Source organism: Acipenser ruthenus, chromosome 38 (genome assembly GCF_902713425.1).
Source record: "Acipenser ruthenus chromosome 38, fAciRut3.2 maternal haplotype, whole genome shotgun sequence".
Classification (NCBI taxonomy): domain Eukaryota; kingdom Metazoa; phylum Chordata; class Actinopteri; order Acipenseriformes; family Acipenseridae; genus Acipenser; species Acipenser ruthenus.
In genome coordinates this window covers 10,821,958-10,844,527 of record NC_081226.1, presented here as the reverse complement: position 1 = coordinate 10,844,527, position 22,570 = coordinate 10,821,958, and the positions used below count along the sequence as shown (strand labels likewise).

The following is a 22,570-nucleotide window of genomic DNA, read 5'->3' as shown; positions in this document are numbered from 1 at the left end:
ATAATAATAATAATAATAATAATAATAATAATAATAATAATAATACATAACTGTTCAGAAACAGCATTCTTCCAACCCACACTGCAAGACAAACACAGTGAAAGCAGATCTCAAAACGACAGCAGCAAGCAGACCCCAATACAGACACACACACACACACACACACACTCATACTCTTACACACACACACACACACACACACACACACACTCACACACACACACACACACACACACACACACACACACACACACACACACACACACCCACACACACACACACACACACACTGACTGCGCTCCATGCTAGTAAGAGATTTGTTTCAGCAGGCAGTCGAATGGTTAACTTCTGCTGGGATGAATCACAATTGCAGGTATTGAAAGAAATGCAGAACGCCTCCCCACCCCCCTCCCCCCCTCTCCCCTGTTGGGCTAGTCCATCTGGGATGATTCCAAAGACTGCACAGCATTAACCAATCACAGGCCACCTGCTGGGGAAACAGGCTCTCCTGTCTCCATGGCAACCACAAGCCTATAACTTAGACCTTTAAACCCATGCAGCACCAACACGAGGAGAGAAGTAGAGATACTCCCATCCCCTCTCTCTCCCCCTCTCCATCCCCTCTCTCTCCCCCTCTCTCTCCCTCTCCCCCTCCCCGTCTTTACCTCTCTCCCTCTCTCCCCCTCTCTCTCCTCCTCTCCCTCTCTCCTCTCTCTTTCTCTCTCAACCTCTTCCCCTCTCTCCTCTCTCCCTCTCCTCTCTCTCTCGACCTCTTCCCCTCTCACTCTCTCTATCTCTCCCTCTCTCCCCCTCTCTCTCCTCCTCTCCTCTCCTCTCTCGACCTCTTCCCCTCTCACTCTCTCTCTCTCTCTCCCTCTCTCCTCCTCTCCCTCTCTCTCTCCTCTCTCTCTCAACCTCTTCCCCTCTCCCTCTCTCCTCTCCTCTCTTCTCTCTCTCCCCCTCTCTCCCTCTCCTCTCTCTCTCGACCTCTTCCCCTCTCACTCTCTCTATCTCTCCCTCTCTCCCCCTCTCTCTCTCCTCCTCTCCCTCTCTCTCTCTTTCTCTCTCGACCTCTTCCCCTCTCTCCTCTCTCCCTCTCCTCTCTCTCTCAACCTCTTCCCCTCTCACTCTCTCTATCTCTCCCCCTCTCTCTCCTCCTCTCTCCTCCTCTCCCTCGCTCTCTCTTTCTCTCTTGACCTCTTCCCCTCTCACTCTCTCTATCTCTCCTCTCTCCCCCTCTCTCTCCTCCTCTCTCCTCTCTCCCCTCTCCTCTCTCTCTCGACCTCTTCCCCTCTCACTCTCTCTATCTCTCCCTCTCTCCCCCTCTCTCTCCTCCTCTCCCTCGCTCTCTCTTTCTCTCTCGACCTCTTCCCCTCTCACTCTCTCTATCTCCCCCTCTCTCCCCCTCTCTCTCCTCCTCTCCCTCGCTCTCTCTCCCCCCTCTCTCCTCTCTCCCTCTCCTCTCTCTCTCTTCCCCCTCCCCCTCTTCTCTCTCACACACTCGCTGCTGCAGAGCTCTTGAAATGAGGAAGAGTGGAAATTCCTTTCATGGTTTTAAAACGTCTCTGTGATCGTTGCCATGGAGATAATTATACAAGATACAAAGTGAGAGCGGGGGGGGAGAGAGAGAGAGAGAGAGAGAGAGAGAGAGAGAGAGAGAAGAGAGAGAGAGAGAAGATGGAGGAGGGAGGGAGAGAGAGAGAGAGAGAAGGGAAGATAGACTGGAAGAGGAAGCAGCAGAGAGAGGGAGAGAGATGGAGAGAGGAAAAGAGAGATAGAGGGAGAGAGAGAGAGAAGGAAGGAGAGGGTCTGGTAGTTCTCTAAAAATGTAAAAAAAAAATTCTACGGTAGCAAACCTGAAGCCACCCACGTCCTGTCTGTCAAAGAGGTACACATGAATTCATATAGAAATTAATTAACTAGGTCATAACAGACTTAGAAAGAGAGGGATAGAGAGAGGAGTCCTAGAGAGGGGGAGATAGAGGAGAGAGGGGAGAGAGAGATAGATACAGAGAGAGACAGAGAGGAGAGAGGGGAGATGGTACAGCACAGTGAGGGACAGAGAGGAGAGAGGGGAGATGGCACAGCACAGTGAGGGACAGAGAGGAGAGAGGGGAGATGGTACAGCACAGTGAGGGACAGAGAGGAGAGAGGGGAGATGGCACAGCACAGTGAGGGACAGAGGACAGAGGGGAGATGGTACAGCACAGTGAGAGACAGAGAGGAGAGAGGGGAGATGGCACAGCACAGTGAGAGACAGAGAGGAGAGAGGGGAGATGGTACAGCACAGTGAGGGACAGAGAGGAGAGAGGGGAGATGGTACAGCACAGTGAGGGACAGAGAGGAGAGAGGGGAGATGGCACAGCACAGTGAGGGACAGAGAGGAGAGAGGGGAGATGGCACAGCACAGTGAGAGACAGAAAGGAGAGAGGGGAGATGGTACAGCACAGTGAGGGACAGAGGGGAGAGAGGGGAGATGGTACAGCACAGTGAGGGACAGAGAGGAGAGAGGGGAGATGGCACAGCACAGTGAGGGACAGAGGGGAGAGAGGGGAGATGGTACAGCACAGTGAGGGACAGAGAGGAGAGAGGGGAGATGGTACAGCACAGTGAGGGACAGAGAGGAGAGAGGGGAGATGGTACAGCACAGTGAGAGACAGAGAGGAGAGAGGGGAGATGGTACAGCACAGTGAGAGACAGAGAGGAGAGAGGGGAGATGGTACAGCACAGTGAGAGACAGAGAGGAGAGAGGGGAGATGGTACAGCACAGTGAGGGACAGAGAGGAGAGAGGGGAGATGGTACAGCACAGTGAGGGACAGAGAGGAGAGAGGGGAGATGGTACAGCACAGTGAGGGACAGAGAGGAGAGAGGGGAGATGGTACAGCACAGTGAGGGACAGAGAGGAGAGAGGGGAGATGGTACAGCACAGTGAGGGACAGAGAGGAGAGAGGGGAGATGGCACAGCAGAGTGAGGGACAGAGAGGAGAGAGGGGAGATGGCACAGCACATTGAGGGACAGAGAGGGGAGAGGGGAGATGGCACAGCACAGGGTCCAGTTTGTTTTATGAATGCAGCATAACGGGAACTCTCTGGTTTTAATTGTCTTTCTTATTGCAGAAGCAGTCAATACTTTTCAGCAACTGGGTTTAATGGTTCCAGTCAGAGCTTTACTGGTAACCAGCAAAACTGACACTTTCTAGATGAAGTGACATTGCTTCACCATTCAGCACACTGGCTAAACACCTTCTCCCAAGAGACGTGACTTTACAATGAGCACCGAATGAACTATGAACTGCTCGGGGGGGTGTCTCCCCTCCTCCTCTCTCACCCTGCTCGGGGTGGTGTCTCCCCTCCTCCTCTCTCACCCTGCTTGGGGTGGTGTCTCCCCTCCTCTCTCACCCTGCTCGGTGTGGTGTCTCCCCTCCTCCTCTCTCACCCTGCTCAGGGTGGTGTCTCCCCTCCTCTCTCACCCTGCTCGGTGTGGTGTCTCCCCTCCTCCTCTCTCACCCTGCTCGGTGTGGTGTCTCCCCTCCTCTCTTACCCTGCTCGGTGTGGTGTCTCCCCTCCTCTCTCACCCTGCATGGTGTGGTGTCTCCCCACCTCTCTCACCCTGCTCGGTGTGGTGTCTCCCCTCCTCTCTTATCCTGCTCGGAGTGGTGTCTCCCCTCCTCTCTTACCCTGCTCGGTGTGGTGTCTCCCCTCCTCTCTCACCCTGCTCGGTGTGGTGTCTCCCCTCCTCTCTTACCCTGCTTGGTGTGGTGTCTCCCCTCCTCTCTCACCCTGCTCGGTGTGGTGTCTCCCCTCCTCTCTTACCCTGCTCGGTGTGGTGTCTCCCCTCCTCTCTTACCCTGCTCGGTGTGGTGTCTCCCCTCCTCCTCTCTCACCCTGCTCGGTGTGATGTCTCCCCTCCTCTCTCACCCTGCTCGGTGTGGTGTCTCCCCTCCTCCTCTCTCACCCTGCTCGGTGTGGTGTCTCCCCTCCTCTCTCACCCTGCTCGGGGTGGTGTCTCCCCTCCTCTCTCACCCTGCTCGGGGTGGTGTCTCCCCTCCTCTCTCACCCTGCTCGGTGTGGTGTCTCCCCTCCTCCTCTCTTACCCTGCTCGGTGTGGTGTCTCCCCTCCTCCTCTCTCACCCTGCTCGGTGTGGAGTCTCCCCTCCTCTCTTACCCTGCTCGGTGTGGTGTCTCCCCTCCTCTCTCACCCTGCTCGGTGTGGTGTCTCCCCTCCTCTCTTATCCTGCTCGGTGCGGTGTCTCCCCTCCTCTCTCACCCTGCTCGGTGTGGTGTCTCCCCTCCTCTCTCACCCTGCTCGGGGTGGTGTCTCCCCTCCTCTCTCACCCTGCTCGGGGTGGTGTCTCCCCTCCTCTCTCACCCTGCTCGGTGTGGTGTCTCCCCTCCTCCTCTCTCACCCTGCTCGGTGTGGTGTCTCCCCTCCTCTCTTACCCTGCTCGGTGTGGTGTCTCCCCTCCTCTCTCACCCTGCTCGGTGTGGTGTCTCCCCTCCTCTCTCACCCTGCTCGGGGTGGTGTCTCCCCTCCTCTCTCACCCTGCTTGGTGTGGTGTCTCCCCTCCTCTCTTACCCTGCTCAGTGTGGTGTCTCCCCTCCACAGGGACGCTCACAGTGCGTCGCAGGAGCTTGTTTCGATGCGTCTCTGCTCTCCTCTCCCGCATCAACAAGGGGTGGACCTGGAAACACAGGACAGGAGTCACAGTGCAGGGTCAGGGCAGAAAGACAGGAAGATCGGAAGTGAGTGCGGAGAAGCAGGTTTGCAGAGCAATTCTCTTTAACATGTTTTGTCATCTGGTATTAAATGAAAGTGAAACACACCTGTTAAAAATGTGTTGGTTTCACAGCAAGAGAAGCTGCCTTGCCATTCACCTCCAATCAATGCAATTCACTGACAATGAGAATCTGTCACGGGCGGAGCGCATGCGAGTCACTCATCAAGCGCATGTGGCCTTTCCATCGTCCTACCTAGAGTGCTACCCCTGTGAATTCTGGGACGTGTATTTCTTTGTGCCCTGGACTACAGTCCCACAATGCACTGCAGAGACATTTCTATGGAAACATGTGAAGTGAAATGAAATGATTTTCTATCAAAAGCATGAAAGAAAGAATCGGACAGGAATCCCGTTTTAAATATGAGAGGCTTCAGTTAGCTTGATCACAACAGCTATCCGATTGGAATGAACTGATAATCAATAATTGGGTAAACAACGATAACCGAGGGAACTGTGTTTACAAATGCACGACTTCAAGTCGACAATGTCGAGGTCTTGCCATGGCCAGTGTTTTCTCCTGACCTGAGTCCAAAAGGACATCTGTGGGACCAAATCGCCAGCGCCACCCACAGGAGACAACCGCGACCTGCCAACCTTCACCAGCTGGCTGCAGCGGAACTTCCCACAGCAGCCTATCCAGAGGCTGAGCAGGTCTGTGCGTCAGCGCTGCCAGGATTGTGTTCATGCTCAGGGAGGTCGTACCCGATACTAACTTTGTCATGTTTTCATTTTGACAGCGTGTCACGTTTCACACTGAAATATTATCATGATTCTTTGATCTGTATTTTTGTTCACAATTTCTGTGATTTTGTTTGATATCTCTGTTTAAAATATTTGCTTAAATCCATTAGACCTGAGTGTTGTGTTTCTCTCATTATTATTATTATTATTTATTTCTTAGCAGACGTCCTTATCCAGGGCAACTTACAATTGTTACAAGATATCACATTATTTTTACATACAATTACCCATTTATACAGTTGGGTTTTTACTGGAGCAATCTAGGTAAAGTACCTTGCTCAAGGGTACAGCAGCAGTGTCCCCCACCTGGGATTGAACCCACGACCCTCCGGTCAAGAGTCCAGAGCCCTAACCACTACTCCACACTGCTGCCCAAGGATAGATAGATAGATAGATAGATAGATAGATAGATAGATAGATAGATAGATAGATAGATAGATAGATAGATAGATAGATAGATAGATAGATAGATAGATAGATAGATAGATAGATAGAGGAGGAGTGTATAGATGTGTAAATGTAGGCATTGAATGAAGAATTCCCAGCTGTTGAGAGGGGGTGCCAATCCCTCAGTCATTTCTCAGCGTGACAGTTGCTCTGCTGCTGCCACCTGCTGGTCATAACACAGAAATGCAGCTATAAGTGCAGCTGCTGAACTTTGACATTTCCAACCGCTTTTAAAAGCTGGATCTATGAGAGTTGGTTCTAGAAATGACATGCATCTTCCAAAAATTAGGGAATCTTTAAACCAAACCCCAGTTTCAGGGGGGCAAAAATGATAGCTGCACACCTATATCCGGCTGAAAAAAATGACATTTGTGCTGGAACAGAAATAAAGTCAAATAAGAATGTGAGCAGAAACAAGAGATTCGAGAATGACAGACGGCTTGCATTTAGAGGAGGTACTGCATTAGGGATTAGATATGAGGACATGCTGTGAAGCACACTTTAACTTGTGCTGTGAACAGAACAGTCTGAACCTGTCTAGAGCCACAGTGTGTGGCGATCACGTGGAGAGGAGCTCTGTGTGTGTGTGTGTGTGTGTGTGTGTGTGTGTGTAGAGGAGGTGTGTGTGTGTGTAGATGTAGAGGAGGTGTGTGTGTGTGTGTGTAGAGGAGGTGTGTGTGTAGAGGAGGTGTGTGTGTGTAGATGTAGAGGAGGTGTGTGTGTGTGTGTAGATGTAGAGGAGGTGTGTGTGTGTGTAGATGTAGAGGAGGTGTGTGTGTGTAGATGTAGAGGAGGTGTGTGTGTGTAGATGTAGAGGAGGTGTGTGTGTGTGTAGAGGAGGTGTGTGTGTGTGTAGATGTAGAGGAGGTGTGTGTGTGTGTAGATGTAGAGGAGGTGTGTGTGTGTGTGTAGAGGAGGTGTGTGTGTGTGTAGAGGAGGTGTGTGTGTGTGTAGATGTAGAGGAGGTGTGTGTGTGTAGATGTAGAGGAGGTGTGTGTGTGTGTAGAGGAGGTGTGTGTGTGTGTAGATGTAGAGGAGGTGTGTGTGTGTGTAGATGTAGAGGAGGTGTGTGTGTGTGTGTAGAGGAGGTGTGTGTGTGTGTAGAGGAGGTGTGTGTGTGTGTAGATGTAGAGGAGGTGTGTGTGTGTAGATGTAGAGGAGGTGTGTGTGTGTAGATGTAGAGGAGGTGTGTGTGTGTGTAGAGGAGGTGTGTGTGTGTAGAGGAGGTGTGTGTGTGTGTAGATGTAGAGGAGGTGTGTGTGTAGATGTAGAGGAGGTGTGTGTGTGTGTAGATGTAGAGGAGGTGTGTGTGTGTGTGTAGAGGAGGTGTGTGTGTGTAGAGGAGGTGTGTGTGTGTAGATGTAGAGGAGGTGTGTGTGTGTAGATGTAGAGGAGGTGTGTGTGTGTAGATGTAGAGGAGGTGTGTGTGTGTGTAGATGTAGAGGAGGTGTGTGTGTGTGTGTAGAGGAGGTGTGTGTGTGTAGATGTAGAGGAGGTGTGTGTGTGTGTAGATGTAGAGGAGGTGTGTGTGTAGATGTAGAGGAGGTGTGTGTGTGTGTGTAGAGGAGGTGTGTGTGTGTGTAGATGTAGAGGAGGTGTGTGTGTGTGTAGATGTAGAGGAGGTGTGTGTGTGTAGATGTAGAGGAGGTGTGTGTGTGTAGATGTAGAGGAGGTGTGTGTAGATGTAGAGGAGGTGTGTGTGTGTGTAGATGTAGAGGAGGTGTGTGTGTGTGTGTAGGTGTAGAGGAGGTGTGTGTGTGTGTAGATGTAGAGGAGGTGTGTGTGTGTGTAGAGGAGGTGTGTGTGTGTGTAGATGTAGAGGAGGTGTGTGTGTGTAGATGTAGAGGAGGTGTGTGTGTGTGTAGAGGAGGTGTGTGTGTGTAGAGGAGGTGTGTGTGTGTAGATGTAGAGGAGGTGTGTGTGTAGATGTAGAGGAGGTGTGTGTGTGTGTAGATGTAGAGGAGGTGTGTGTGTGTGTGTAGAGGAGGTGTGTGTGTGTAGAGGAGGTGTGTGTGTGTGTAGATGTAGAGGAGGTGTGTGTGTGTAGATGTAGAGGAGGTGTGTGTGTGTAGATGTAGAGGAGGTGTGTGTGTGTGTAGAGGAGGTGTGTGTGTGTGTAGATGTAGAGGAGGTGTGTGTGTAGATGTAGAGGAGGTGTGTGTGTGTGTAGATGTAGAGGAGGTGTGTGTGTGTAGATGTAGAGGAGGTGTGTGTGTGTAGATGTAGAGGAGGTGTGTGTGTGTGTAGATGTAGAGGAGGTGTGTGTGTGTGTGTAGAGGATGTGTGTGTGTGTAGATGTAGAGGAGGTGTGTGTGTGTGTAGATGTAGAGGAGGTGTGTGTGTAGATGTAGAGGAGGTGTGTGTGTGTGTGTAGAGGAGGTGTGTGTGTGTAGATGTAGAGGAGGTGTGTGTGTGTGTAGATGTAGAGGAGGTGTGTGTGTGTAGATGTAGAGGAGGTGTGTGTGTGTAGATGTAGAGGAGGTGTGTGTGTAGATGTAGAGGAGGTGTGTGTGTGTAGATGTAGAGGAGGTGTGTGTGTGTGTAGAGGAGGTGTGTGTGTGTGTAGAGGAGGTGTGTGTGTGTGTAGAGGAGGTGTGTGTGTGTAGATGTAGAGGAGGTGTGTGTGTGTAGATGTAGAGGAGGTGTGTGTGTGTGTAGATGTAGAGGAGGTGTGTGTGTGTGTAGAGGAGGTGTGTGTGTGTGTAGAGGAGGTGTGTGTGTGTAGATGTAGAGGAGGTGTGTGTGTGTAGATGTAGAGGAGGTGTGTGTGTGTGTAGAGGAGGTGTGTGTGTGTAGAGGAGGTGTGTGTGTGTAGATGTAGAGGAGGTGTGTGTGTGTGTAGATGTAGAGGAGGTGTGTGTGTGTAGATGTAGAGGAGGTGTGTGTGTGTAGATGTAGAGGAGGTGTGTGTGTGTAGAGGAGGTGTGTGTGTGTGTAGATGTAGAGGAGGTGTGTGTGTGTGTAGATGTAGAGGAGGTGTGTGTGTGTAGATGTAGAGGAGGTGTGTGTGTGTGTGTGTAGAGGAGGTGTGTGTGTAGATGTAGAGGAGGTGTGTGTGTGTGTAGATGTAGAGGAGGTGTGTGTGTGTAGATGTAGAGGAGGTGTGTGTGTGTGTAGATGTAGAGGAGGTGTGTGTGTGTGTAGAGGAGGTGTGTGTGTGTGTAGAGGAGGTGTGTGTGTGTGTAGATGTAGAGGAGGTGTGTGTGTGTGTGTAGAGGAGGTGTGTGTGTAGATGTAGAGGAGGTGTGTGTGTAGATGTAGAGGAGGTGTGTGTGTGTGTGTAGAGGAGGTGTGTGTGTGTGTAGAGGAGGTGTGTGTGTGTGTAGAGGAGGTGTGTGTGTGTGTAGAGGAGGTGTGTGTGTGTAGATGTAGAGGAGGTGTGTGTGTGTAGATGTAGAGGAGGTGTGTGTGTGTGTAGATGTAGAGGAGGTGTGTGTGTGTGTAGAGGAGGTGTGTGTGTGTGTAGATGTAGAGGAGGTGTGTGTGTGTGTAGATGTAGAGGAGGTGTGTGTGTGTGTAGATGTAGAGGAGGTGTGTGTGTGTAGATGTAGAGGAGGTGTGTGTGTGTAGATGTAGAGGAGGTGTGTGTGTGTGTAGAGGAGGTGTGTGTGTGTGTAGATGTAGAGGAGGTGTGTGTGTGTGTAGATGTAGAGGAGGTGTGTGTGTGTAGATGTAGAGGAGGTGTGTGTGTGTGTGTGTAGAGGAGGTGTGTGTGTAGATGTAGAGGAGGTGTGTGTGTGTGTAGATGTAGAGGAGGTGTGTGTGTGTAGATGTAGAGGAGGTGTGTGTGTGTGTAGATGTAGAGGAGGTGTGTGTGTGTGTAGAGGAGGTGTGTGTGTGTGTAGAGGAGGTGTGTGTGTGTGTAGATGTAGAGGAGGTGTGTGTGTGTGTGTAGAGGAGGTGTGTGTGTGTAGATGTAGAGGAGGTGTGTGTGTGTAGATGTAGAGGAGGTGTGTGTGTGTGTGTAGAGGAGGTGTGTGTGTGTGTAGATGTAGAGGAGGTGTGTGTGTGTAGATGTAGAGGAGGTATGTGTGTGTGTGTGTAGAGGAGGTGTGTGTGTAGATGTAGAGGAGGTGTGTGTGTGCAGAGCAGGTGTGTGTATCTTATTCTTGTACAGGGGATTTGTGTGTGTTGATGTATCGCTGTAGACAGTGTGGATGCAGTAGTTCGCTCACCTCTTCCTCGTCTAACATAAAGAGCTGATTTCCTGAGATCACACAGAGACGTGGGTTCCAGCCAGGCCGCTCGTACGGAGAGTGAGAGTAAGGGGGCATGCGATACACTGGGGGAGCAGGGGGGGCACACCGGGCATCTAGAGAGAGAGAGACAGAGAGAGAGAGAGAGAGAGTTAAGAAAGAGAGAGAGGGAGAGTATACATACAGAGGGAGAAAACTCCATTTCCCACAAGGCCTCAGCAAAGAAACAAATTGTCAAAGGATTGTGGGTCCTGTAGTTCATGCAGGTCAAACTGACCCCACAGAGAGGTCTTTGTGATGCCAACATTTCAATTAATTTAAACAGTTCTATGAAATACAGACACACTGTGTTGAGCAGGGAGCAGTACCATCCACGCCCACAAGGTGTCACTGTAATACCTTCCTATTGTGACAGCACTACAACAGGAAGCCAGCCTCAGTCCTGAACGACATCATTTCCCCCACTCCCCTCCCCACATGCACTCTCACACGCCCCCATATCTCGTCTCCATAGCAACAACGTTTCATCTCAATACAAAAAGACACACAGGAATAACACAGGCTGAGATTTATTAGTGGCTTCAAATCCAGTGAAGTGAAACACTGGGCTGAACCCTGTCCCGCTCCTGTTTCCCCTCTCTCCCTCCCTTCTCCCTTTCTCCTGCACCTCTTCTCCCCCACTCTCTCTGCCCCTCTCTCCCTCTCCCCTCTCCCCTTTGCTCCCCCTCCCCACCCCACTCCCTCCTCTCAAACACAGCCCACCAGGTTACTATGGAAACCCAGTCACACGTGCAGTGCTGTATAATATTCTCCTTTCTCTCGCTCTCCCGCCCTTTCACTCTTCCTCTCCCGAGCAGATCACACTCCAGGAGGATGAGGAAGAGGAAGGAGAGTCTCAATTGAAAGTATTCTTTTGGTTTGATAACCTACATGATCAGGTCCTGGGAGATGTGTAATTATAGCATTTTGTCCTGAATAAAACTAATAGTGTTTTCCCAAAGTGTGTCATTGTCATGCTAAATGTAGCCAGAGCCCAGATAGACAGGAGCTGAGAGAACCAGGGCCTGGATTAAAACACTGCAAACTGCACACTTCACCTTGTCAAGGTTTACTGCTGCGCTATCCCCTGGTAAACACAGCACAGTGTAGTAAAGCACAGAGAAGATAATGAACCAGACCCTTCTCAAAGCACAGAGAAATAATGAACCAGCCTCTTCTCAAAACAAAGTGAAGATAATGAACCAGACCCTTCTCAAAACACAGTGAAGATAATGAACCAGCCCCCTTCTCAAAGCACAGTGAAGATAATGAACCAGCCTCTTCTCAAAGTGTAGTAAAGCACAGAGAAGATATTGAACCAGCCCCTTCTCAAAGCACAGTGAAGATAATGAACCAGCCCCTTCTCAAAGCACAGTGAAGATAATGAACCAGCCCCTTCTCAAAGCACAGTGAAGATAATGAACCAGCCCCCTTCTCAAAGCACAGTGAAGATAATGAACCAGCCTCTTCTCAAAGTGTAGTAAAGCACAGAGAAGATAATGAACCAGACCCTTCTCAAAGCACAGAGAAATAATGAACCAGCCCCTTCTCAAAACACAGTGAAGATAATGAACCAGACCCTTCTCAAAACACAGTGAAGATAATGAACCAGCCCCTTCTCAAAGCACAGAGAAGATAATGAACTAGACCCTTCTCAAAGCACAGAGAAATAATGAACCAGCCCCTTCTCAAAGCACAGTGAAGATAATGAACCAGCCCCTTCTCAAAGCACAGAGAAGATAATGAACCAGCCCCCTTCTCAAAGCACAGTGAAGATAATGAACCAGCCTCTTCTCAAAGTGTAGTAAAGCACAGAGAAGATAATGAACCAGCCCCCTTCTCAAAGCACAGTGAAGATAATGAACCAGCCCCTTCTCAAAGCACAGAGAAGATAATGAACCAGCCCCTTCTCAAAGCACAGTGAAGATAATGAACCAGCCCCCTTCTCAAAGCACAGAGAAGATAATGAACCAGCCCCCTTCTCAAAGCACAGTGAAGATAATGAACCAGCCCCCTTCTCAAAGCACAGTGAAGATAATGAACCAGCCCCCTTCTCAAAGTGTAGTAAAGCACAGAGAATGAACCAGCCCCTTCTCAAAGTGTAGTAAAGCACAGAGAAGATAATGAACCAGCCCCTTCTCAAAGCACAGTGAAGATAATGAACCAGCCCCCTTCTCAAAGCACAGAGAAGATAATGAACCAGCCCCCTTCTCAAAGTGTAGTAAAGCACAGAGAATGAACCAGCCCCTTCTCAAAGTGTAGTAAAGCACAGAGAAGATAATGAACCAGCCCCTTCTCAAAGCACAGTGAAGATAATGAACCAGCCCCTTCTCAAAGTATAGTAAAGCACAGAGAATGAACCAGCCTCTTCTCAAAGCACAGTGAAGATAATGAACCAGCCCCCTTCTCAAAGCACAGTGAAGATAATGAACCAGCCCCCTTCTCAAAGCACAGTGAAGATAATGAACCAGCCCCTTCTCAAAGCACAGTGAAGATAATGAACCAGCCCCTTCTCAAAGTGTAGTAAAGCACAGTGAAGATAATGAACCAGCCCCTTCTCAAAGCACAGTGAAGATAATGAACCAGCCCCCTTCTAAAAGCACAGTGAAGATAGTGAACCAGCCCACTTCTCAGAGTGTAGTAAAGCACAGTGAAGATAATGAACCAGCCCCTTCTCAAAGCACAGTGAAGATAATGAACCAGCCCCTTCTCAAAGCACAGTGAAGATAATGAACCAGCCTCTTCTCAAAACACAGTGAAGATAATGAACCAGCCCCCTTCTCAAAGCACATTGAAGATAATGAACCAGCCCCCTTCTCAAAGCACAGTGAAGATAATGAACCAGCCCCTTCTCAAAGCACAGTGAAGATAATGAACCAGCCCCTTCTCAAAGCACAGTGAAGATAATGAACCAGCCCCCTTCTAAAAGCACAGTGAAGATAGTGAACCAGCCCACTTCTCAGAGTGTAGTAAAGCACAGTGAAGAAAATGAACCAGCCCCTTCTCAAAGCACAGTGAAGATAATGAACCAGCCCCTTCTCAAAGCACAGTGAAGATAATGAACCAGCCTATTCTCAAAACACAGTGAAGATAATGAACCAGCCCCCTTCTCAAAGCACAGTGAAGATAATGAACCAGCCCCTTCTCAAAGCACAGTGAAGTTAATGAACCAGCCCCCTTCTCAAAGTGTAGTAAAGCACAGTGAAGATAATGAACCAGCCCCTTCTCAAAGCACAGTGAAGTTAATGAACCAGCCCCCTTCTCAAAGTGTAGTAAAGCACAGTGAAGATAATGAACCAGCCCCTTCTCAGAGTTTACAGTGTAGTAAAGCTGATTGAAACAGAGATTGGTACAAACCTGATTAAAATATTGAAAGTCATTTCTATAAACTTAACAATAAAAAAACGTTCCTAAACTGTGTTAGTTAAGCAGACACACGTTTCAGCTCATGCCTTCTTCCATGTTGTACAATAAGCTCTAAATAGTCATACTAAAGCCAGCAGTCACACACTAATCAGTACCACACTGCCTCGGTGCTGACACAGTGAATGGTACCCTGCACTACAGCGGGGTCTAACAGTGTGGATCCCGGTAATGCATGATGAATGAGCTCCAGTGAGAGGTGGAATCAACAATGCCTCTCCGCTCCACAGCACTGCACTGCACTGCACTGCACTGCACTGCACTGCTCTCACCAGGCAGGACCTCAGGGACAACATACTGAGTTTATCCTGCTCACACAACACCATGGCTTACAAACTCTCTGACTCCCTGTGTAGAGAGAGTGTAGAGAGAGAGAGTAGAGAAAGAGAGAGAGAGAGAGAGAGAGAGAGAGTAGAGAGAGAAAGTGTAGGGAGAGTGTAGAGAGAGTGTAGATAGAGAGAGAGAGTGTAGGGAGAGTGTAGAGAGAGTGTAGAGAGAGAGAGTAGAGAGAGTGTAGAGGGAGTGAAGAGAGAGTGTGACACTGAGAGAGACCCAGGCCACTGCCTGCAGCACCATGGACACTGAGACACTGAGAGAGAACCAGCCCACTGCCTGCAGCACCCTGACACTGAGACACTGAGAGAGAACCAGCCCACTGCCTGCAGCACCCTGACACTGAGACACTGAGAGAGAACCAGCCCACTGCCTGCAGCACCCTGACACTGAGACACTGAGAGAGAACCAGCCCACTGCCTGCAGCACCATGGACACTGAGACACTGAGAGAGACCCAGCCCACTGCCTGCAGCACCATGGACACTGAGACACTGAGAGAGAACCAGCCCACTGCCTGTAGTACCCTGACACTGAGACACTGAGAGAGAACCAGCCCACTGCCTGCAGCACCCTGACACTGAGACACTGAGAGAGAACCAGCCCACTGCCTGCAACACCCTGACACTGAGACACTGAGAGAGAACCAGCCCACTGCCTGCAGCACCCTGACACTGAGACACTGAGAGAGACGCAGCCCACTGCCTGCAGCACCCTGACACTGAGACACTGAGAGGGAACCAGCCCACTGCCTGCAGCGCCCTGACACTGAGACACTGAGAGAGAACCAGCCCACTGCCTGTAGCACCCTGACACTGAGACACTGAGAGGGAACCAGCCCACTGCCTGCAGCGCCCTGACACTGAGACACTGAGAGAGAACCAGCCCACTGCCTGCAGTGCCATGGACACTGAGACACTGAGAGAGAACCAGCCCACTGCCTGTAGCACCCTGACACTGAGACACTGAGAGAGACCCAGCCCACTGCCTGCAGCACCATGGACTCTGAGACACTGAGAGAGAACCAGCCCACTGCCTGCAGCACCCTGACACTGAGACACTGAGAGAGAACCAGCCCACTGCCTGCAGCACCATGGACACTGAGACACTGAGAGAGAACCAGCCCACTGCCTGCAGCACCCTGACACTGAGACACTGAGAGAGAACCAGACCACTGCCTGCAGCACCCTGACACTGAGACACTGAGAGAGACCCAGCCCACTGCCTGCAGCACCATGGACACTGAGACACTGAGAGAGACCCAGCCCACTGCCTGCAGCACCATGGACACTGAGACACTGAGAGAGAACCAGCCCACTGCCTGCAGCACCATGGACACTGAGACACTGAGAGAGAACCAGCCCACTGCCTGCAGCGCCCTGACACTGAGACACTGAGAGAGAACCAGCCCACTGCCTGCAGCACCCTGACACTGAGACACTGAGAGAGAACCAGCCCACTGTCTGCAGCACCCTGACACTGAGACACTGAGAGAGAACCAGCCCACTGCCTGCAACACCCTGACACTGAGACACTGAGAGAGAACCAGCCCACTGCCTGCAGCGTCATGGACATCGAGGTGCAGTATTACTGGTAAGAATAGGGAATAGGGGCCCCGGAATGGAGCTTTGCATGGGGCCACCATGGGACAAACGCTGCCATGGAGTGTAGAGAGAGTGTTGAGGGAGTGTTGAGGGAGTTCAGAGAGAGAGTGACACTGAGTGACACTGAGAGAGACCCAGCCCACTGCCTGCAGCACCATGGACACTGAGACACTGAGAGAGAACCAGCCCACTGCCTGCAACACCCTGACACTGAGACACTGAGAGAGAACCAGCCCACTGCCTGCAGCACCCTGACACTGAGACACTGAGAGAGAACCAGCCCACGGCCTGCAGCACCCTGACACTGAGACACTGAGAGAGAACCAGCCCACTGCCTGCAGCACCATGGACACTGAGACACTGAGAGAGAACCAGCCCACTGTCTGCAGCACCCTGACACTGAGACACTGAGAGAGAACCAGGCCACTGCCTGCAGCACCCTGACACTGAGACACTGAGAGAGAACCAGCCCACTGCCTGCGGTTTAAAGCCACGCGCAAGCTCATGTCAGTATGTGCCGCGGGATCATGGAACACACGATCTGAGCTCAAAGTGGTGACGTTTAGAAATGAACTCATCTCCACGCACTGCGTACAAAGAGTGCCTGCGCGTGCCGTCAGTACTGCAAACACGAGGGGAATACCTGTAGAGGCGTCTCACACACATAGCGCTGCAGGCTTGAATCAACCTGGAAACCAATGAGAATCCAAGCCTTTCCAGACCATGTATCGACCTGGCCTCTTGCGATGCTCCACTACATCCACCAGGGAAATTTGCTGGACCTGCATCCTAACCTCAGTATTATTACCTGGCCTCTACTTTTCACAGGAGCGTACGGGGAGAGAAGCTGTTCTTGCCTGAACATGAAATGAATCAAAAACTATTTGCTTTCCACAATGTCGCAGGTAAGTTTGACTGGACGGGCCGGTATCGATCGGGCACCACACTGCCCGAAAACGGGATTGTTCAGCAATAACTGCGCTTTGCGTCTGTGATGGCATGAAAGGTTCATTTCTAACTGTCTCTGTGAGTGTGTCGTTTAGCGATTGCTGTAGTAAAATACAATACATTTAACAGGGTGAGAGAGAACCAGCCCACTGCCTGCAGTGTCATGGACACTGAGACACTGAGGGAGAACCAGCACACTGCCTGCAGCGTCATGGACATCGAGGTGCAGTATTACTGGTAAGAATAGGGAATAGGGGCCCCGGAATGGAGCTTTGCATGGGGCCACCATGGGACAAACGCTGCCATGGAGTGTAGAGAGAGTGTTGAGGGAGTGTTGAGGGAGTTCAGAGAGAGAGTGACACTGAGAGAGACGTGGCCCACTGCCTGCAGCACCCTGACACTGAGGGAGAGCCAGCCCACTGCCTGCAACACCATGGACACTGAGACACTGAGAGAGAACCAGCCCACTGCCTGCAGCACCCTGACACTGAGACACTGAGAGAGAACCAGCCCACTGCCTGCAGCGCCCTGACACTGAGACACTGAGAGAGAACCAGCCCACTGCCTGCAGCACCCTGACACTGAGACACTGAGAGAGAACCAGCCCACTGCCTGCAACACCCTGACACTGAGACACTGAGAGAGACCCAGCCCACTGCCTGCAGCACCCTGACACTGAGACACTGAGAGAGAACCAGCCCACTGCCTGCAGCGCCCTGACACTGAGACACTGAGAGAGAACCAGCCCACTGCCTGCAGCACCATGGATACTGAGACACTGAGAGAGAACCAGCCCACTGCCTGCAGCACCCTGACACTGAGACACTGAGAGAGACCCAGCCCACTGCCTGCAGCACCATGGACACTGAGACACTGAGAGAGAACCAGCCCACTGCCTGCAGCACCATGGATACTGAGACACTGAGAGAGAACCAGCCCACTGCCTGCAGCACCCTGACACTGAGACACTGAGAGAGAACCAGCCCACTGCCTGCAGCGCCCTGACACTGAGACACTGAGAGAGAACCAGCCCACTGCCTGCAGCACCATGGATACTGAGACACTGAGAGAGAACCAGCCCACTGCCTGCAGCACCATGGATACTGAGACACTGAGAGAGAACCAGCCCACTGCCTGCAGCACCCCGACACTGAGACACTGAGAGAGAACCAGCCCACTGCCTGCAGCACCATGGATACTGAGACACTGAGAGAGAACCAGCCCACTGCCTGCAGCACCCCGACACTGAGACACTGAGAGAGAACCAGCACACTGCCTGCAGCACCCCGACACTGAGACACTGAGAGAGAACCAGCCCACTGCCTGCAGCACCCTGACACTGAGACACAGAGAGAGAACCAGCACACTGCCTGCAACACCCTGACACTGAGACACTGAGAGAGAACCAGCCCACTGCCTGCAACACCCTGACACTGAGACACTGAGAGAGAACCAGCCCACTGCCTGCAGCACCCTGACACTGAGACACTGAGAGAGAACCAGCCCACTGCCTGCAGCGCCATGGACACTGAGACACTGAGAGAGAACCAGCCCACTGCCTGCAGCACCCTGACACTGAGACACTATGAGGGAGTGTAGAGAAATAAATAAATAATGGCATAAAGGACTATTCTTTAAACTTCTTCAAAGTGGTGTAGGGGGTAAAGTATATGACACTGTGAAGTCAATGTATTCAGAAAATAAGTGTGGTGTGAAAACGGGTAACAAAAGTACAGAAATCTTCACACAGGGTCGTGGAGTGAGACAGGGCTGCAGTCTGAGTCCAACACTGTTCAACATCTACATCAATGAGTTAGCCAGAGTGCTGGAGCAGTCTGCAGCCCCTGGACTCACTCTACACGACACAGAAATTCAATTCCTGCTCTACACAGATGACCTGGTCCTGCTGTCACCCACAGAGCAGGGGTTGCAGCAGAGCCTGGCACTGCTAGAGCAGTACGGTCACACCTGGGCCCTGGCAGTAAACCTGGACAAGACCAGAGTTATGATCTTCCAGAAGAAAGCCAGATCTCAGGGAAACAGGTACCGCTTCACCCTGGGAAACAACACCCTGGAGCACAGCACCAGCTACACATGCCTGGGTCTGACCATCAGCGTGTCAGGGAGCTTTAACCTGGCAGTGAATGCATTAAAGAAGAAAGCATGCAGGGCTTTTTAGGCCATAAAGAGAAGGCAATATAATGTGAATCCCCCCATAATGATTTGGCTCAATTTTTGAAAGTGTGATTCAGCCAGTTGCCCTCTCTGGCAGTGAAGTGTGGGTCCAATTACAGACCAGGACTACACAAAATGGGACAAACACCCCACAGAAACCCTGCATGCAGAGTTCTGCAAAAACATCATGAGATTACAAAGAAAAACACCAAATACCAAATAATGCATGCAGGGCAGAATTAGGCCATTACCCATTGATTATATAGGGCAGCAGTGTGGAGTATAGGGCAGCAGTGTGGAGTAGTGGTTAGGGCTCTGGACTCTTCACCGGAGGGTCGTGGGTTCAATCCCTGGTAGGGGACACTGCTGCTGTACCCTTGAGCAAGGTACTTTACCTAGATTGCTCCAGTAAAAACCCAACTGTATAAATGGGCAATTGTATGTAAAAAATAATGTGGTATCTTGTAACAATTGTAAGTCGCCCTGGATAAGGGCGTCTGCTAAGAAAAAATAATAATAATAATAATTAGCATCCAAAAAAGAGCATTAAAATACCGGGTTAATCTAAAACACTGTGATCCAAACTCCTACCATCATAAAGCCCTGAAAAGCCAAGAGCTTCCCTCAGCCAGCTGGTCCTGAAGCTCACTGCACTGAGAGGCACAGATATCAGTCAGCTTCAGGACAGCACTGCTAAAACAATTCCTATTAGAATCCACCACATTATAAAACTCCTCAAACACTTCTATCTGAACCATTGGGATAAAAACACTAAGACACAAAACAAACTGGAGTGCTATCGGACCCTAAACAGAAAATACACCCTGGGGTCAGGGTGAGAGACACAAAGCAGAGGCAGATCCTGACCAAGCACAGACTCAGTGACCACCACCTGGCCATCGAAACAGGACGGCACAGACAGTCCTGGCTGGCCAGAGACAGGAGGCTGTGTGGACACTGTGAACTGGGAGAAGTCGAGACAGAGATGCACTTTCTATTACACTGCAGTAAATACAGAGAAATGAGGGACATTTTCTTCCCTAAATTCTGCAGTGCTGTCCCAGAATTCCTAAACATGCCTGACTGTCAGTCCTGCTGGGGAAGGACACACACAGCTATACTGGCTGACCATTACATAGAGACTCAGCATGAGGGACACACAGTGAACACGTCACAACACAATCCCATCACAGGGCTACAACTGAGAGTGAGGGAGAGGGAAGGATGGAGGATGGGAGGAGGATGGAAAGAAAGGGAGAAAGCGAGGGTGAGAGGGAAGGAGAGGAAGGGAGAAGAGAGGGAGGAAGGGAGGGTGAAAGATGTTAGAAAGATGTTTTAGTGATGCTGAATGTTTTGTAATGTTATACATTGCTTTGGCAAATTGTGTTTATTCTTGTCATGCTAATAAAGCTTATTGAATGAAATTGAATTGAGTGACTGTGAGACACTGAGAGAGAACCAGCCCACTGCACCCTGGACACTGAGACACTGTGAGGGAGTGTAGGGAGAGAGTAGAGAGAGTGTGACTCTGAGACACTGAGAGAGAACCAGCCCACTGCACCCTGGACACTGAGACACTGAGAGAGAACCAGCCCACTGCACCCTGGACACTGAGACACTGTGAGGGAGTGTAGGGAGAGAGTAGAGAGAGTGTAGAGAGAGAGTAGAGAGAGAACCAGCCCACTGCACCCTGGACACTGAGACACTGTGAGGGAGTGTAGGGAGAGAGTAGAGAGAGTGTAGAGAGAGAGTAGAGAGAGAACCAGCCCACTGCACCCTGGACACTGAGACACTGTGAGGGAGTGTAGAGAGAGAGTAGAGAGAGTGTAGAGAGAGAGAGTAGAGAGAGTAGAGGGAGTGTGGAGAGAGAGTAGAGAGAGAGTAGAGAGAGAGTAGAGAGAGTAGAGGGAGTGTAGAGAGAGAGTAGAGAGAGAGTAGAGAGAGAGTAGAGAGAGTAGAGGGAGTGTAGAGAGAGAGTGGAGAGAGAGTAGAGGGAGTGTAGAGAGAGTAGAGAGAGAGTAGAGGGAGTGTAGAGAGAGAGTAGAGGGAGTGTAGAGAGAGAGTAGAGAGAGTGTGGAGAGAGTAGAGAGAGAGTAGAGAGAGAGTAGAGAGAGAGTAGAGGGAGTGTAGAGAGAGTAGAGAGAGAGTAGAGGGAGTGTAGAGAGAGAGTAGAGGGAGTGTAGAGAGAGAGTAGAGAGAGTGTGGAGAGAGAGTAGAGAGAGTAGAGGGAGTGTAGAGAGAGAGTAGAGAGAGAGTAGAGGGAGAGTAGAGAGAGTAGAGGGAGTGTAGAGAGAGAGTAGAGAGAGAGTAGAGGAAGTGTGGAGAGAGAGTAGAGAGAGTGTAGAGAGAGAGTAGAGAGAGAGTAGAGAGAGAGTAGAGGGAGTGTAGAGAGAGAGTAGAGAGAGAGTAGAGGAAGTGTGGAGAGAGAGTAGAGAGAGTGTAGAGAGTAGAGTGAGTGTAGAGAGTAGAGGGAGTGTAAAGAGATAGTAGAGGGAGTGTAGAGAGAGTAGAGGGAGAGTAGAGAAAGTGTAGAGAGAGAGTAGAGAGAGAGCAGAGGAAGTGTGGAGAGAGAGTAGAGAGAGTAGAGAGAGAGCAGAGAGAGTGTAGAGAGAGTTTAGAGAGTAGAGGGAGTGTAGAGAGAGTTTAGAGAGTAGAGGGAGTGTAGAGAGAGTTTAGAGAGTAGAGGGAGTGTAGAGAGAGAGTAGTGGGAGTGTGACACTGAGACACTGAGAGAGAACCAGCCCACTGCCCGCTGCACCCGGGATAGAGATTTTGAGAGAGAGTAACCTCCTCCTTATATCCAAAGCAATGCAAACAACAAGTAGGATCTCTCCTTCACTGTCACTGGGATTCTCAATGCTGTTACCCTTCACATATCAGGAGGACCTGCTGCAGTCTGCAGGCACACACGCCGTCACAAAGTCTCCCATTATCACAGCACAGCCTGCACCTGAGAGTGTGGTTCCATTGCAGTCAAGCTCAGATCCATTGTGACTCACACAGGGCCCCTCGCTCCTCACAACATCCCCACAGCCCCGCGGCGTGTCACCCTGGTCACCTGCGATTCAGCCGGGTCACAGTGCTTCTAGAGCTCAGAGTCACATGATCACAGAATCTCCCCTGATTGGCCAGGTCTGGGAATAGTGAAATTAAACATGCACATGCCCTCTGGTGGTCATTCCTCAACCCCCCGAAAGGGTTTGTGAGCCGGTAAATACTGATTCATTCCTGCTTCCCTCCTTCCTCAATCGAAAGGGTCCAGTTGCCTGGTAACAGCCAGTGCTTTGGTTTGTAAATATATTCGACTGGCCTGACAGACGGACAGACTGACAAACAGACAGACATTGGAAATTGAGGTTTTGAAATACATTTAAGACATGATCATCCAGCACTGAGAAGTTAGGGGTTCCTCTGTCTCTCTCTCTGCTGCCCTATCCTCACACACAGAGCGAGACTCACAGGGAGGACCTCGCTGAAGCACCCTGCTCCCTTTCCTCTCTGTCTCTGCTGCCCTGTCCTCACACACAGAGCGAGACTCACAGGGAGGACCTCGCTGAAGCACTCTGCTCCCTTTCCTCTCTGTCTCTGCTGCCCTGTCCTCACACACTGAGCGAGGCTCACAGGGAGGACCTCGCTGAAGCACTCTGCTCCCTTTCCTCTCTGTCTCTGCTGCCCTGTCCTCACACACAGAGCGAGGCTCACAGGGAGGACCTCGCTGAAGCACCCTGCTCCCTTTCCTCTCTGTCTCTGCTGCCCTGTCCTCACACACAGAGCGAGACTCACAGGGAGGACCTCGCTGAAGCACTCTGCTCCCTTTCCTCTCTGTCTCTGCTGCCCTGTCCTCACACACAGAGCGAGGCTCACAGGGAGGACCTCGCTGAAGCAC

General features: G+C 51.0%; 1 protein-coding gene across 1 annotated transcript in view; it reads right to left on the bottom strand.

Annotated features, from left to right (window-relative positions):
• Positions 1-4,393: 4,393 nt before the first annotated feature.
• The window catches only part of si:dkeyp-72a4.1 (uncharacterized protein LOC100148058 homolog), a 19,791-nt gene continuing 1,614 nt past the window's right edge, over positions 4,394-22,570 (bottom strand). The window contains exons 2-3 of the mRNA XM_059009094.1: positions 10,143-10,279; positions 4,394-4,683 (exon numbers count right to left, since the gene is read on the bottom strand). Of these exons, the coding sequence (XP_058865077.1) occupies positions 4,540-4,683; positions 10,143-10,279 (281 nt within the window). The 3' untranslated portion in view covers positions 4,394-4,539. The remainder of the gene's footprint in view (positions 4,684-10,142; positions 10,280-22,570) is intronic.